We start from the raw sequence: 15,008 nt of genomic DNA, 5'->3' as shown, positions 1-15,008 counted from the left end.
CTCGCGCGCGCGAGTGGAAGAACGCGCGATAAACTGAGAGCTAGTGTCATTACGGAGTTTCTCCTTCACATTTTAAAAGATCAAACGGCGGAGACCAATCAGACGTCTCCGCACACCTAAATTTAGGACGGAAGAGATGACGTCACAGCTACGATTTGTCCGGAGGTCTGTTCACTGACCGAATGGAACGGTTAAAGTAAACTTCCGACAGCTCTGGTCAGCAGTACTCCTTCGCACGATGCGGTGGGGGTGAACCGGCTCTCGTGCGGCCACAGTGACAAAATAAAATCGACATTCCATAATTTATTGTCAAGGCGGTCTCGTGCGGCGCAAATAAGCACGCATCCGCTGGCTAGCGTGCGCGTTTATCCACGGGTTAGGTGTCGCTTTAAGAAGCAACGCGATATTCAAGTTAGGCGCAATCTGGTTCTTTTACTTATTCGTTTCCCCTTTTATTTCACCCTCTCCCTCACCCCCTCTCTCTCTCTCTCTCTCTAGCACGACTGTGACGTCAGCTGTGACGAATACTCTTGCTCCCAGCATCCAACTGACGACCGCCCAGCTGTCTCAAGCCGGTGGAACAGCCAAGCCAGCCACAACTGTGGTTACGAGTTCCCCATCGACCCCGGTCCTGACCAGTGGCGTGCGGCGGAGTTCGGAGCCGATTACGGCCGAAACGGGATCTGTGCTACAACAGCAGGACGTCGACATCTACCTGAACAGGACGGCCATCAAGCGCGAGCCACCGGAACTGTTACCGGGTGGTGTCGGGGAGTCGGTGATTAGCGGTTCTCACCTTGTGAACGGTGCCAAGTGCTGTGATGTACCGCCATCCGGGACCCAGAGGACTGAGCAGAACAAGGCCGTGGTGACAACGATCATCAGCAATCCGACTACAGTGCTGACCAACGGTGAGAGCGCCCTGTCGCCGGACAATCCTCACTCTTCCCCGTCGGCCCTTACGAGTGTGGTCGTGCAGGTCAAGCAGGAGCCGAACCTGGACGGTGGCATCCCCGACGGCTCCACCGTTCTCTCCTCTCCAGACGTCAAAGCGGAGCAGCTCCTCAAGTCTCCTTCGCACACCCCCGTGGAGCTGGTAGCCACTCCCCTCTCTCCGGCAGCCGTGGCCGTTACCGCGGCCGTCACGGAGACGGGCAAAGTCCGGGATATGCAGTCCGGGGCGACGGTAATATCGTTGGGTGGTGCCGCCGCTACCCAACAGTACCCCACCCAAGTATTCGCCAACATCACGCAGCCCGCCTACGAGTCGCTGGGCGTGGCCGCCCAGTACAGCGTTCTCACCAACGCCGTGGTGACCGGTGCCCCACCCCAGTATGGAACTCAGAGTTCGACCTCTCGGACAGTGGCCTCGGGAGTGTACACGCTGACCACGGGCGATTATTACCGCGATTACTACTCGCCCAACGCGAGCACCCAAGCGGCCCCCACCACCGACCAGTACCAGACTGTGAGGCAGCACCTGGCCACCTACCCCGAGGGATCGGACACGGCCAACTTCGTCGACCGCTACATCCGTCAAAATGCTAGTTACAAAACTGCCTTGCATGGACTAACCGTTGACCTACCGTCTCCGGATAGCGGGATTGGAGACACGACTATTACCCCGAGGGACAGCACCGGCCTGTCGCAGGTAAGTTCTCTGACGATTATTTGTTTCATAATATTAAATATTGTGACGTTAAAAATTTATTTTTTTTTACATTTTTTTAATTAGAATGTTTTCAGTTTAAAATGTGTTCTGGAAACCCCTTAGGGCACACGAAATCAACCGCACATTGTTCGGGTCAATATCTGATGTACCGCTTTCCACGTTTTATGTCGAAGAACTGGATCGTCTCACGAGAATGTGTTTGTGAACAGACGCGCGCATGCTCGCACAACGTGGAATTCCGTCTTCCTCGATACCACCCATTCACGAACTCAGAAAGTTTGTCGAAAATGCCTCGACGCTTGAAAACGAAGATGATTTGGCGCTTTCCTTGCCACGCATGCGCACGGCAGTACTTCCTTCAACAGGCTGCACATTGATCCAACAAGCGTTCGTTCGCCGGAATCGCGGACCTCGAAATGCCCATTTAGTTTGCCCAGCAGATGCCAGATGAATCCCCAGTGGACATCCAACGCAGCCGACGTATTAAAATCCACTTCCTCGAACATCCAGGAGAGCACCATCCCTACCTTTCAACGGAAACTCAGCCTGGATGTCCGGTTTAAATCTCCAGCAATTATTCGGTTCTTAACATTCCAATCACCCAGAATGCAATCTGTTTTCCCACCAGTTCCAAAATCTCCAAAATATCTAATTCAAAAGCCATCTTTTGTACAACATATTTTGCGCATGTACAGGCAGTGAAAAGAGCGCCCCCTTTTGGCCCTTGTTCCTTAGTTTCTTCTGGTGCAACCTAGGGTGCTACAAACTTCGATCATAAGTATAATTAGGGATTTAACTTCTTTTTTTTTGTCCAGTTGATGTTTTTCCGCTTCTTTTCTACCCATCAGTCTATTTTTAAACGCGTAAAAAAGTCAGTTGAAGAAGCCATGTAATTACGAGTGCCTATTAACAGAACAAATTGTTCCTCCACTACGGACCAACACACTAATTTGTCAGTTCACTCAACTGTTGTCGATCCTGGAAGGCCTTTGACCTTTATTACCTTCTTGGCAGTACTTATTAGCCAATTAAAGTGCTCTGTTTTATTTACCGTACTTGTAATTATTAGACGCATAAAAAAGAATTAAATAGCGTGTTGTGGATCGTTTTGCATATTAGCTCATCCGTTGTAAGAAGCACGCGATGATGCTGTCGGCACAACTTCCAACCTCTGGTTGACGAAGCGAGAGGGGGGGAGGGCAACGCAAACGGTGATTAGAAATCTAAGAGGAACATCTATCTCTCCTTTCCCAGGTTTTAATAAAGGGTTAAAGATGTCTTTTAAATAAGCAATCTCGGCTGATTGATTATAACTGACCGGTCTATGTGTAAGTACAGACCTGGCTCTTTGTAAGTTGTTGGGCACCAATGGGAGGACTGTAGTATGTTCAGCTTATCATAAAGCGTATTATCGAGTACCAAAACGCTCGAATTATCCACTCCATGTAGAACGTGGCTATATCCTTGATCTCTGACACTGTTTTCTGCTCTTACTGCAACTCATTTTCAAGTTGATCTTGGGTTTGTGCTTTGTAAGCATTACGAAGCTGAACAGAAATGTATTTCGTTTGTGTACAATGTGTTTTCTGTACGCGTGCGGTTTATTGGAATTTGTCGCTAAATATTTCTCAACTCAATCTTTGTTGTGTGCAGTTATTGAGTCTTTTTGTTTAAGTGAAATGGTGGACGGTATTATGGAAACGCCCTCGATTACCGTGGTTTCTGTACTTCTATCTGTCATGTGACATTCGATTCACTGGGCGGAGTTGAAGTTAAAAGAGCAGAATTCAAGGGTAAAAGAGCTGTACACATCGTTGTTTTTATCTTTTTCCAATGTAAAGGTCAAGGGTCATTATCTCGTTGTGTCTGAAGGAGCTTTTCTTGGGTTTTCCGCTAGGCACTGAGTAGATCGGCCTCTGGAATTATGGGGAAACCCAGCTAGCGGCGACTCCTGTTTTTTAACCTTGCAGACGTGGTAAATTTTGTGCTTTTTACAGTAAAATTTTGAAATTTCTGCCATGTTCGACCACAGCAATAATCTCTCGATCTCTTGTGCAGGTCTTATCCTTGAATTTTTCAGAACCGTAAAAGAAAATAAATAAATAATAAAACCAAAATAAAAAAATTAAAAAATTAAAGTAAAACCTTAAAATATCTGTATTTAATTGTTATAGACGAACTACAGCACATTAATACGGGCACAGTGCTAGTATATATTTATTTGCAATGATTTTCAATCACTAAATTCCTACCCGTATTCAGATAATACTTTCGTGCAATTGCCTGGTGATGGTTTTGCCATATTTTAATCGGATCTGTTGTTAAAACCTAAATTATTTTCCACTTCATTATTCCAGTAATTTTAAATTTCCCTTTTCTCTATATGTAGTTCTCTATAAACACTTTTAATAGCCAGTTTATTTACAGATGTGAAATCACAAATAGTTTATAGGTGGTCGAGAGATGTTTTTGATTTTTTAATAAAAAGAAAGAATTGTCACCAACAAAACATTAAGCCTGTAGTGTTCTAATATATATTTTCCGACAGCAGTTGAGAAACAGAGCAGAAGCATCCCTGCATTCATCAAAAGAGGAAACCTAACGATAAGTTTGCAACACTTCATGCTAATTTTAAAACGAAATTTAAATGAATCTGATCATGGTCCAGCTTACCCAGAACCATAACTATTATAAAGATATTCGAACAAGTTCTTAATTAACCTTAAAGTTAACTCTTCCAGATCAGCGAACTGACTATTAACTGCATCTTGCCATTGTCCCCAATGACAGACCAGAAAGAAGGCACCGTCCACAAAATATCCCAATCTTTTATTCTGCTTATAATCGACAGAAAATTCAAAGCTAAAAGATCATCATTTTTTTTTTTTTTTTATACAGTACCATTCTTACAGAAAATCCCCGATAAACACATGGGTCTTTACGGGCATGAGCCTCTTCCTGTGTCAAGACAGTAAGTAATCGCTCACCCGATCTAAGATGGAGCAAAGGTCTCATCAACACCACATCTATTTTCCCTCAAGAAGTCACCACCCGGTGTTTTCTTACAGAACTACGCCCAATGTTATCACCTCTTCGAATCAGGTAAACTACCCTTCTCCCCCCCAACACTTCTTGCCCTCTCTGGAAGTAGCAAAGATTATTTTTCTACTCAAGAAAGTCCCCCAGGCATCTTCCATTGTATTCCCGAGTAGCATATTGTCCATTTCCTTGAACCAAACATAATGTAGCTTGTTGTCTTTTTCTGAAAGAATCTGCAAAAGCAGGATGTATAAACTCTGCATTTTAACCCACTATTTTCTAATTTCACAACTTTTCCAGTTCATCTAATGCTTTTTTATTATTCATCTGTGTAGTCTAAAGACATATTGTCTCATAAAGACAATCTCAAAAGTATTGGGGAATAAACTCTTATTAAAATGATTTTATCGTTTTGAAGCATTCTCGTGAAGCACACGTGCTAGGTCCACCCATAGAAATAACGGAAGAGTTCATGCTGTGCTCTTAAATATGGAGCGCACAATGAAATTGAATAGATATCGCAGAGGCCTTATGTACGGATCTAGGTATAAGTTTCGTACACAAGGCCTTATGTACGGATCTAGGTATAAGTTTCGTACACAAGGCCTTATGTACGGATCTGGATATAAGGTTCATACGCTGAGGCCTTATGTACGTGCCTAGACAAGTACATACGCAGAATCCTCGTGTCTGGATCCCCAAATATATAGATCTATAAAATAAGCGTATCGTAAGTTGCGACACCTAACGGAATAAATGTGAACCATTTAATTTATTATTGTTATTAATTTTTATCTCTGCACACGGCGAAGTACACTTTATGGCAAATTAATGCGCCATATTATACGAGATAATAACCAACTGTAAGCAGTCAAATATTATTTTAATGGTCTGACATCTGCATATCCGGTACCGGCTGTAATTCCAATGATCGGTGCCCGCTCAGTTCATTTCATGCCATTGCCCTGATGGCGCAATAACAATAAATTATTTCCACCACTTGGACAACGGAGACACAAATATATACACACACAATGATAACTGCCTAAGCCGTCGGAGCCACCTCATGGTCACCTGTACCCACTGCGAAGGTCACACGACTCCCAGACGACAAGGTAGTCTCGCCCATGGCGGTCCTAAGGCTTTCGTGTGATCCCCCAACATTCGTAAGTACAACGTGTAGGTAAGACTGAAATAACAGCTCACCTGCGGGACTCCCCTCGGTACCCAGAGAGGTGGAGTGGGTCAATCACTCCTATGTGAGACAAAAGGTGTCAGGTCATCGCCATGAACCGGAGACCCTACGGAGAGAAAGTAAACGGTCTTTTAAAGTGTTCTTATACTCTCTCTCTCTCTCTCTCTCTCTCTCCAGGTAAGTCGGCGAGGTCATTGACTTCTCCCTCTCCAAGGTTACTCTCTCCGCCGCCAGAGATCGTTCGGAGCGACGTATTTACCAAAGACTTCTTGCTTGCTGATATGTTTACTTGCCCGAACGCTCGCGACAATGGTGGACAGGAAGGGTGCTCGTCTTGGGAACACCTCTTGTGGGGGTATTCTGTGAATGAAGTCGTGTTTTACAGCCATGACCTTTATCTGTTCAATAGCCGTGGCAAATGAAAGTTGGATGCACTCAAGCTGGAAAAAGAGCGAAAAAACAAAACAAAAAAAAATGGCTCATGGCAATGGGGAAGAGAGGAGAGTTTGTTCTAGGATGACAGAACAGGCTTGGTATCCCCCAGCAAATACAATAACCAAAGAACATTAAGAAGATTTCCTTTTCTGTTTTCTTTGAAGTCTAACGCGCGTATTTTCTCATGATACGTGATTTGTTAATAAATTTCCACCTCCTTAGTAGTGTGGACTAAATTAATTGATTTGCTAAAAACATTTACTGTTGCTCATATCTATTAACACAATATTGATATGTTAAACTGTTGTCATAAACATTGTTAGAATATAAAATTTTTCAGTAGGTGTTGTTATATTTCAACTAACTCCTATGAAAAATTTACTAATTTTTGTAGTTTGTTTTCTTAATCTTAAAATAAATTATTCTAGATCAAGAGTTAATTAGTTTTTTGAAAATAAAGAAGATTATTTTTCAATACCTATAGTATTTTTTTATATCTGGAAATTATATCAAATCTATTAACATATTTGGACCTATCAATCAATCAAATACAGAGTGAAGTTTGAAAAGTTTTAATCAGATTGCTAACAAGTAAAAGAAGGAAATGCATTTGCGGATCTTTAGGTCACTGTATCCTAGATTTTCCACACGATTATAGATTAGTATCTTGGGTATATGCCATGGTACGTACCTTGAGCTGTTGCGTAGATTGTCGCAGAGTGGCAGGGGTGATCAATATCACGAGCTGTAGTGCTCCAGCAATGGTGATAAGTTGTGTTTACTCTTTCAGGAGCTCGTATGGAAACATATGTGACTATTTGTTATCAGTACGGCTGTAACAACGCCTTCAAGAAGCCATTTTGTAGCGTAGTCTGTTTTTGCAATTAGCTAGTGCCGCCCTCCAGTGACAATCAGACGAATCGTGCATTTTTTAACTAAATAAATCTTTTAGGCCTATCAAACTAACTAAAACGTTACGTTGGTGAGTGACAAATTCTCTTCACGGCAGTTAATGCCAAGAGAAACTAATTCAAAATAAGCACGTGCCATAAAGGATTTTTTTTTTTTTTCAAATACACCTAGAAAGCAACTATAAAATTGCATTTTTAATATTTCTGCAATGTTTTTGGCTGCTTAAGAACTCCCGAGTCTGTTGCAGGATTCTTTCTGGCCACTCTGATTTCTATTAGTTGCCGGATACTCTGCCTACTCATGGGACTATGAGTTGAGATGATTCACCAGGCGGTTGTAAACCGAGATGGTACTGACAAAATGTTTGAGCTAATTACTTTAGCATTGATTTTCAACATGAAATTTCCTTACTGAAACCGCGCTTATCCGTCAGGAAATCTGTTCTGTGAATGCCCTACACCGATGGCCTCTGGAATTTAATGATGTTGTTTACAGTTGGTCTTCCTTGAACCATGCAGCACGTTTGTCTAGAGTTTGTATATGACCATGGTTCAATAATAGTCAGCCATTTCTTGGACTACAAAAGGTAGCAATAAAAAAGCATTCTCGAGGAATTAAATTGCTTTGCAGGATAATAATTGGCTTATGCACTCCGATATGCTAGTTGTGCTATAATATCGGAGCGCATTATACGAGTTATTATATCTTATATTACACACTTTAACAGACTGAAAGCAGCCCTCGAATGGTTACAATTGGTAGAGTTTAAAAATTCCTTTAATGTATTGGCAAAAAAAAAAGAGAACGTAATATGAGTAATTTTCATATACTTGGAATAATAATAATAATTTGCTATTTCTGGTTATAATACACGCAAAATCCTCTGTCATGTGCATTTGTTATGTTATGGTCTAACGTTTTGCATTCATTAATATAATATGCAATAACGTTTTGAGGAACCAACCAGATCTCCACCACACCTTTTGTTAATATGATTTACTATACTTGAAGCTACTTGCTCTGAATGTAAATTTTGTCTTGTGAGTGATTCGTATGATAATCAAGTAATCCAGTCACTTTGAATCAGATAACTACCAGCAGACAGCCACTTCGGCCATGATCTGCTTGTGTACAGAAACTTGGTAGCTTCAACAAATGTAAAAATAAGTGGCGTATTAAGCGTAATAAAAATGTCTCAACCGAAACACAGCCACAGCCTGGAATTACCAACCAGATCAGAAGCACAACCGACTAATGGACTCGTGCTGACATCTAGTGGCAATTCTAAGAATTTCTCTATTTAGGGTTTGTAGGGTTTGTTTCTGTACTTAGGGTTTGTAATTTCTGTACTTTGCAAAGATATTTTAAAAAATCTTTATGTACGTATTATAAGATTATGAAAAAATATATTAGTGTTATATAAAGAATTTTTTATAGTAATTTGCTTTAAAGTTTCGTGCGAGGTGTACTAATATTGTAATAGAAATAGCAAATGCTTCATATATTTATTCTTTCTTCCTAGCACTTTCTTCCTAGCCTAGCTGATGACGTTCTTACAGTCCGAAAAGATGAGGTGAGTTCTGTAAATATATGAAGCATTTGCTGATTCTGATATAATATTATTGCCCAGTATTTAAAATAAACGGTTATTTTTATTAATCGAACCGTTCCCAGTTGCTTATGAACACGTAATTGCAATCACCACATACTTTTGTTAATTATTTATTTAAAGAGATTGTACAAGTGGAAGATAGCCCTGAAATCAAAAATACCTTTAATATGTTCCTCTCTTTGTGAAATGCTGTGTTGAAATCGGATAACGAAGTTCAAGAAAGAAAGAAAGCAAGCAAAGGTTCAGAGATTTTTTTATGAAGATTGAAAACACCTCTCGTTTTACTGTCTTTCAAATATACTGTGGGAGGATTGGTTTCGATCGAATCTTTGACATATCCTCATAGATAGTCTCTCGAGTTTCGGTTGGATTGGAGAGGTAGCCAAGCCAAATTCCAACACCGAACATCAGGAAATTGCTTTGAGTACGGCGTTTCCAAATGTTTATTTCGAAAAATACAACACAATACCTGCTGTAGGAAGTCTCCTTGGTCGATCTCCTTGTTGAAATTAGGTGTCAACCCTGTAACCCATTATAACATTGAGATAAATTTCTTAAGTGACTGTGCTTTTAATGAAAACATCGGTCCAAAGATGCCATTACAGGAAATGCACACCACAGTACATTGTAACTCATTCAGGATTCAGGGATTGTCAAATTACGAGGGCTTTCTAAAGCCCAATAAGGAGTATTCTGCTTGTTTACATAAACATCTGAATGATAATCTGCTTTGTTGTGAAATGGATCATCCTCAAGAACATTTGAAACCTCGTTGCAAAGCCGATCGAGACACTGGGATGCGTCAGGGTGCTTAAGGATGGATGACTAGCATGTCCTTTCCGCTGATCGAAAAGGCAATCCGTTTCTTTAAACTACTTTTCTCCAAGCAGTTTACCCTCTGGCATATTATGGGCGCCCTTAATATTTGTAGATCAAAATGGCCAACGTAAATTGCAAATACGTAGGTGCCAAATAGGCTCTGTCTTTTATATTTTCCCCTCACGAAACCGCAGGGATTATAAAAATATATGCAACTGAAGTATGGTTCGACGAATGAAAAATAACCGCCTGAAATTCAAATGCATAATCTGTTACCATGGGATATTCCAAATGTATAAGATTCATCATTCAAATTATTAATAATAACACAATAAATTAAATCTACTAATTCAGAGAGACATAATCTCGAAATTTAGTATTTTTATGTGGATAATAACGCAATAAAAAGAGAGGTGATCGGAAAGTGAGAATACCAAGGCTGCATTTGGTGTGAGTGACATATTTTCGGACATCTTCCATGATATTATACATTTTAAATAAGTGTTTTAATATTAAGTTTAGAAAATGGATTTGTGATTTAAAATTACTAAACATTTTAACAATTTAGCAATAAATTTTGTCCACTTTTAATTGCATTCACGAACATGTATAACTATTTTTAAATACAATTTTCATTTTCAAAACTCGCACTTTATATTCTCACGTTTCGATCAGTCCAGTGCTTATATACGTCATTGGAGGGGATCTACCTTGCACAGATTAAATGTTAAAGATTCACAGAAGTACATTCAGTGTCAGAAAAATTGTGCTACCCTAAAAGAGTTGATAGAGCTGTTTACAAAATTTGTATGCCAATACATCGCGATGATATATGCAAAATGATCAATCAAGCTATATGTTGGAACAAAAAAAAGAAAGACGGGATGAGGAGCCATTTATATTAGACGAAATCCCAATACAATCGATGTTCGCATCATAGAATAGCAGAACGCACCCATAGTCTTCATCCAGATTCTGGAAATTCAAGACAAAACAAAGTGAAGTCTGGATAATTCGCTGGCAGGCCGCGGATGATAGAGTTGCCTCTCTGAAAAGAATTGTTTATCATCCTTGAGACATCCAGCATCACTAAATAATCATATGATGTCTGGTTCATTCGTTGCATTTATTTATTTGTATACTGAAGCTCAGCTGAATCAATTTAATTTAGGATGCAGCAGTTTTTCCGACACAATCTATATTTTATGTACACAGAAATTATGCCTTGTTCAGTTGATCGAACTGAATGGTTATAATTCGTGGAAATCTTTTACCATTAATATAAGCTTTTTAAGCTTAATCCTTTCTTCTCCTTTCTTTCTTTCTGAATTGACAGTGGCTTTCGTGTTATCAATATTTGTGCACTCTCTGAAGATATAGTGGTTTCGCCACTTGTCAGCCTTTTGGAGAGGTCTTGGGTTCGAATCCCATCAGAGAGTAGAGGAGTTCTTACAGACTCCTTCAGATGGGAGTTAGATAGCCGGTGCAACCATTTTTGAAGTGATAAACCGGCCCTCAATGGTCCATGAGTTATTCCAGGATGGTTATACGTCCTCACGGTATTCATTGTTTGTATTTGAACGCTAAAGAATTCATTCCGATAAAACTACTTTTAATTCAGTTTAATTTTGCACGAATTTCTTTTTATATACACTGAGATAAAACTTGTTTGCTACTTATTGTATAACCGAAACCTCTTTTCTCATCTAGAACACCACATGCGTCGTAATATTTTATTTGATATTGGCATTTCAACCTCTTCTTAACTCCTAGTACAGCAATTATCTATTTGTGAATTTAATTATAGTATAAAATTTCAAGGAAGTTTTAGCCAAAATTCCCAGATCTAAAAATTTCCGTCTTAAAAGATCTCTTGAGATGGAAGCCAAGAAAAATATTAAAATACAATTGTCATAATAAACTTCGTAGCCTTGTCGATCTAATATCTGTCACTTCCTAAATGCTGATCTTATTAACCAGCTAGTGGGATGGATTCATACTCATCTTCAACAACATCCAAAATTCTAGACAACTTTTTATGCCCACAATTATATGCCCACTCTACAGATATCGCTCAAAATATCTTTTCTCTGAATCAGTAACAGCTCGCTCCGATTGGACACTACTGATGTTTCTTCCACCAAAATGTTCTCTTAAAAATGTAGTAACTCTTCGATGAATACATGGACCTGCCAGTCCTGTTGAAAGATCACCTGGTCCACCATCTCTGTTTGTCTCAAGTCCGGAATGACAACGCGCAACCTAATAAAATAAATAAGTTTTGTCTTTATACCTCGGGACGACTATATAAAGGCAGATGAGGTAAAGGACATGTTTCAACGTATCAGCATATTTTTAATGCCCATTCAAGGATACTGTAATAAGTGTCCATTAACAATTTCTCCAAAAAATAGGTTCCAATTATAAAGTTGACGCAAACTCGTACCATACTGTTACAGCTGCTAACTCTGTACAATGTCAGCAGTGCCTCACCAAGTAATATTCGTTCCCCACACCCATTAGTAGTGGTGATATCTAAAACTCACTCTACCCAATAGAGTGAATGCACAGGTTGAATCTACCAGTCACTTCATTCTCATTTATATAGTACAATATGTATTTATTTATATGAATATATAATATCACTTATAAAACTTTGTACCAACTTCTCTTCCACATTTATTCCTTCTATGAAACCCTTCCTTCTTACCCATGCGCTGAAGATTTAAACCTGCAAGGCAGCATTTTTACATTACAAATGAGAATGCGAATCCAGAAAAAAAAAAAAAAAAAAAGTTCTATCTTAGTAGGGCAATTTTTTTTTTTTTTTTGCAGGCTATTTGTATTATTTCACATTACAACTCTGTGTTCGCACGATTTCGAGGAAGTTAAAAAGCTAAACTTATTTGCATAATATGTATTAAACTTTTTTTCTCTCTCTTGTATGATGCGAACATAATTTCGTCATTATTTTCTTCAGGTGCAGCATTTCCGTCAATTAGCGCATAAAAATTCTCACTGTGAACAGAAATTGAGAGAAAAAAAAATCGTGCTAGGCCAGCTCGCGCTCTTATTAATTCTAATAACAAAATCACGAGCGCATCTCTTCTGCAATTACATAACGTGAAATGTACAATAAATGCGCGATTAAAATCAAACCGAGCATTCACAACCTACGTCACAATGAAACGTCTCGCGATCATGATGATAACAATCGATTCTCTACCGAGTAGTCTTCTGCTTTGTTTTAAGTTTCGTTTTACAGTCGCAAAGCTTTTTTCTATCTCTCCACTTCCGTCTTTCAAACTTTCAGAGCGGCCATAATAAATTTACGCAGACGATAACGCCGAAATAAGATAATAGCCCAATAGATATTGTTGCATTTTGTTATGTATTGTTGCGTATTAGCCAAAAGATGTCAGTAAATCTTCTTTTTGTTCCAGATCTTCGACTATTCTGACCTCTCTCAGGCGCAAACGTTGCTTCAGTCAACGGATCAACCTACTCAAGTACTCCCTGGTAGTCGACCTGCCAGTTCCCAATCACAGTCATCTCGCAGATCGTGGCACGAGTATGGACGCAATTCTGAATCAGACAAAATCCAGATCCCCAAACTGTAAGTTGGTCACGACTCGAGCGATGTTTAGAAATTGGATTATAATTGCATAGGCGGGAATAAAAGCCTTAACAAGATATATTTAAGTAATTTTTGTAACAAAGAAAGCCGTGTGGGTGCTTAGTGAGGGGATCGGCTGTCACTGGAATATATAAATAGTTACCTGTTGGAAGGGACACCAGAGGAGGGAAGAGAACACTAGTTCTGAGTCACATATAATAGTTCGCCGTAGCTACTAGACCCTGCTTTAATTCATATCATTTATGGTTTGAAATTTGCATAGAGATTTATGGAGTTAGTTATGCACTTAGCCGTATTTACACTCCACCCCAATTTAATATAGGCCTAACTTAGTAATAACGGGTTTGTTATTAATTGATGTAGGGCTTTGTTCGGTCCTTCTGCGGTAATAACGTAATTGTACGTGTTTCGGGTTGCGCTTATTAAATAGTTTTCATTCTTCGTGCATACGGAATCAGTAGGGATGTACCAATGTAGTTAGTATTCAGAAGAGTTCAAAATTAAGTTTCTTTCTTCATAAAGATCACATCACAGACAGTCTTTGCTAAAGATTTTAATACAATTGTAAGTTTTCTTCATCAGAGTGATAAAAATGATACGTCTTGTAGGATGTAGTAAACTTGGGGGGGCTGTCTTTTGCTTACGATGGGAACACGGGCTGTTGTTTCTAAATACGTTTATTGTTTGTTTTTTCGGTATATTGTTTGTTTTTGGTCTATTGTTTATTATTGTTTGTTTGTTTTTTGGTCTATTGTTTTTATTTATTGTTTTTAATACGATAGTCTGTTTCTACTGATTAAAATTATCGTTTTCAATCCCTTGAAGATGGGGACTGTCTGAAGAATTGTTTGCAACTTCTCTACTGCTATGGCAACAGGGATCTCTTCCTGTTGGCAAGGCAGAATTTATCACAGGCAGTTTTCGCTCAGAACTGAGTTAGTCGATCTTCAGATGGGGTTAATGACAGGGAACCCGTCATTAAATATGTAGCATGCAACTTGAACACAAGTAAAAAAGGTTAGGTGTATCCTAAAGATTGGCTGCAGTTTGCTAGGAGGAATATCCGGCCATAATTGTGTCATCCCAGTCATTGACAGACCCTTGGGGCACACTTCGGCAATGAACTGCCGGAAAGGAAGAAGTTAGAAGCACGATCTCCAGACGGGTTGTTATGGCCTTTCTTTTAATGCAAGACAGATTACTGTTTTTCCACTCTTATCCCTATATTTTTATGTAATCTACAGATTGATATGTTATTATTATTGACATCCTCAACCTGACAATTTTTAACTGAGTATTCTCTTTTTTTCCCCTCCCTTTTCTTTTTCGTTTTTATTTAATGACATTGGTAATTAATATCTCTTTCTTATCTGGATTTTCTGCTTTTCGGCCAGGCTGAACTAATCGATAATTGCCTCAACAACTTCAGGTAGACGATTTTTATCTTTTAATTTTTATTTTTCGTGTTCTTTTCTTTTCTTTTTTGTTAATGGATCATTAATATCTTCCTGCATCCAGCATCCGATAGTATGTGATTTGGAAATAGCCGCCAGACGGCGCAACCTGCTGAGTAACCACTCCAAGGTCTCTTTTGATGTCGCATAACTACGGGGAGAGGCTTTCGAAGCAGATTAAATCTTTAAAATCTATTTAAATTATCTTAAAGAGAGAATATCATGTTTTTTGC

General features: G+C 39.4%; 1 protein-coding gene across 1 annotated transcript in view; it reads left to right on the top strand.

Annotated features, from left to right (window-relative positions):
- Positions 1-15,008, top strand: part of LOC150085622 (uncharacterized) — a 298,691-nt gene that overhangs the window by 178,270 nt on the left and 105,413 nt on the right. The window contains exons 3-5 of the mRNA XM_090374621.1: positions 499-1,651; positions 8,776-8,826; positions 13,128-13,300. Coding sequence (XP_090230747.1) covers positions 499-1,651; positions 8,776-8,826; positions 13,128-13,300 — 1,377 coding nt within the window. The remainder of the gene's footprint in view (positions 1-498; positions 1,652-8,775; positions 8,827-13,127; positions 13,301-15,008) is intronic.

Source organism: Mastigoproctus giganteus, chromosome 5, assembly GCF_048544385.1.
Source record: "Mastigoproctus giganteus isolate SK-2022 chromosome 5, ASM4854438v1, whole genome shotgun sequence".
Taxonomy (NCBI): Eukaryota; Metazoa; Arthropoda; class Arachnida; order Uropygi; family Thelyphonidae; genus Mastigoproctus; species Mastigoproctus giganteus.
Note: the sequence above shows the minus strand (reverse complement) of the source record. Positions and strands in the feature narration are given on the sequence as shown.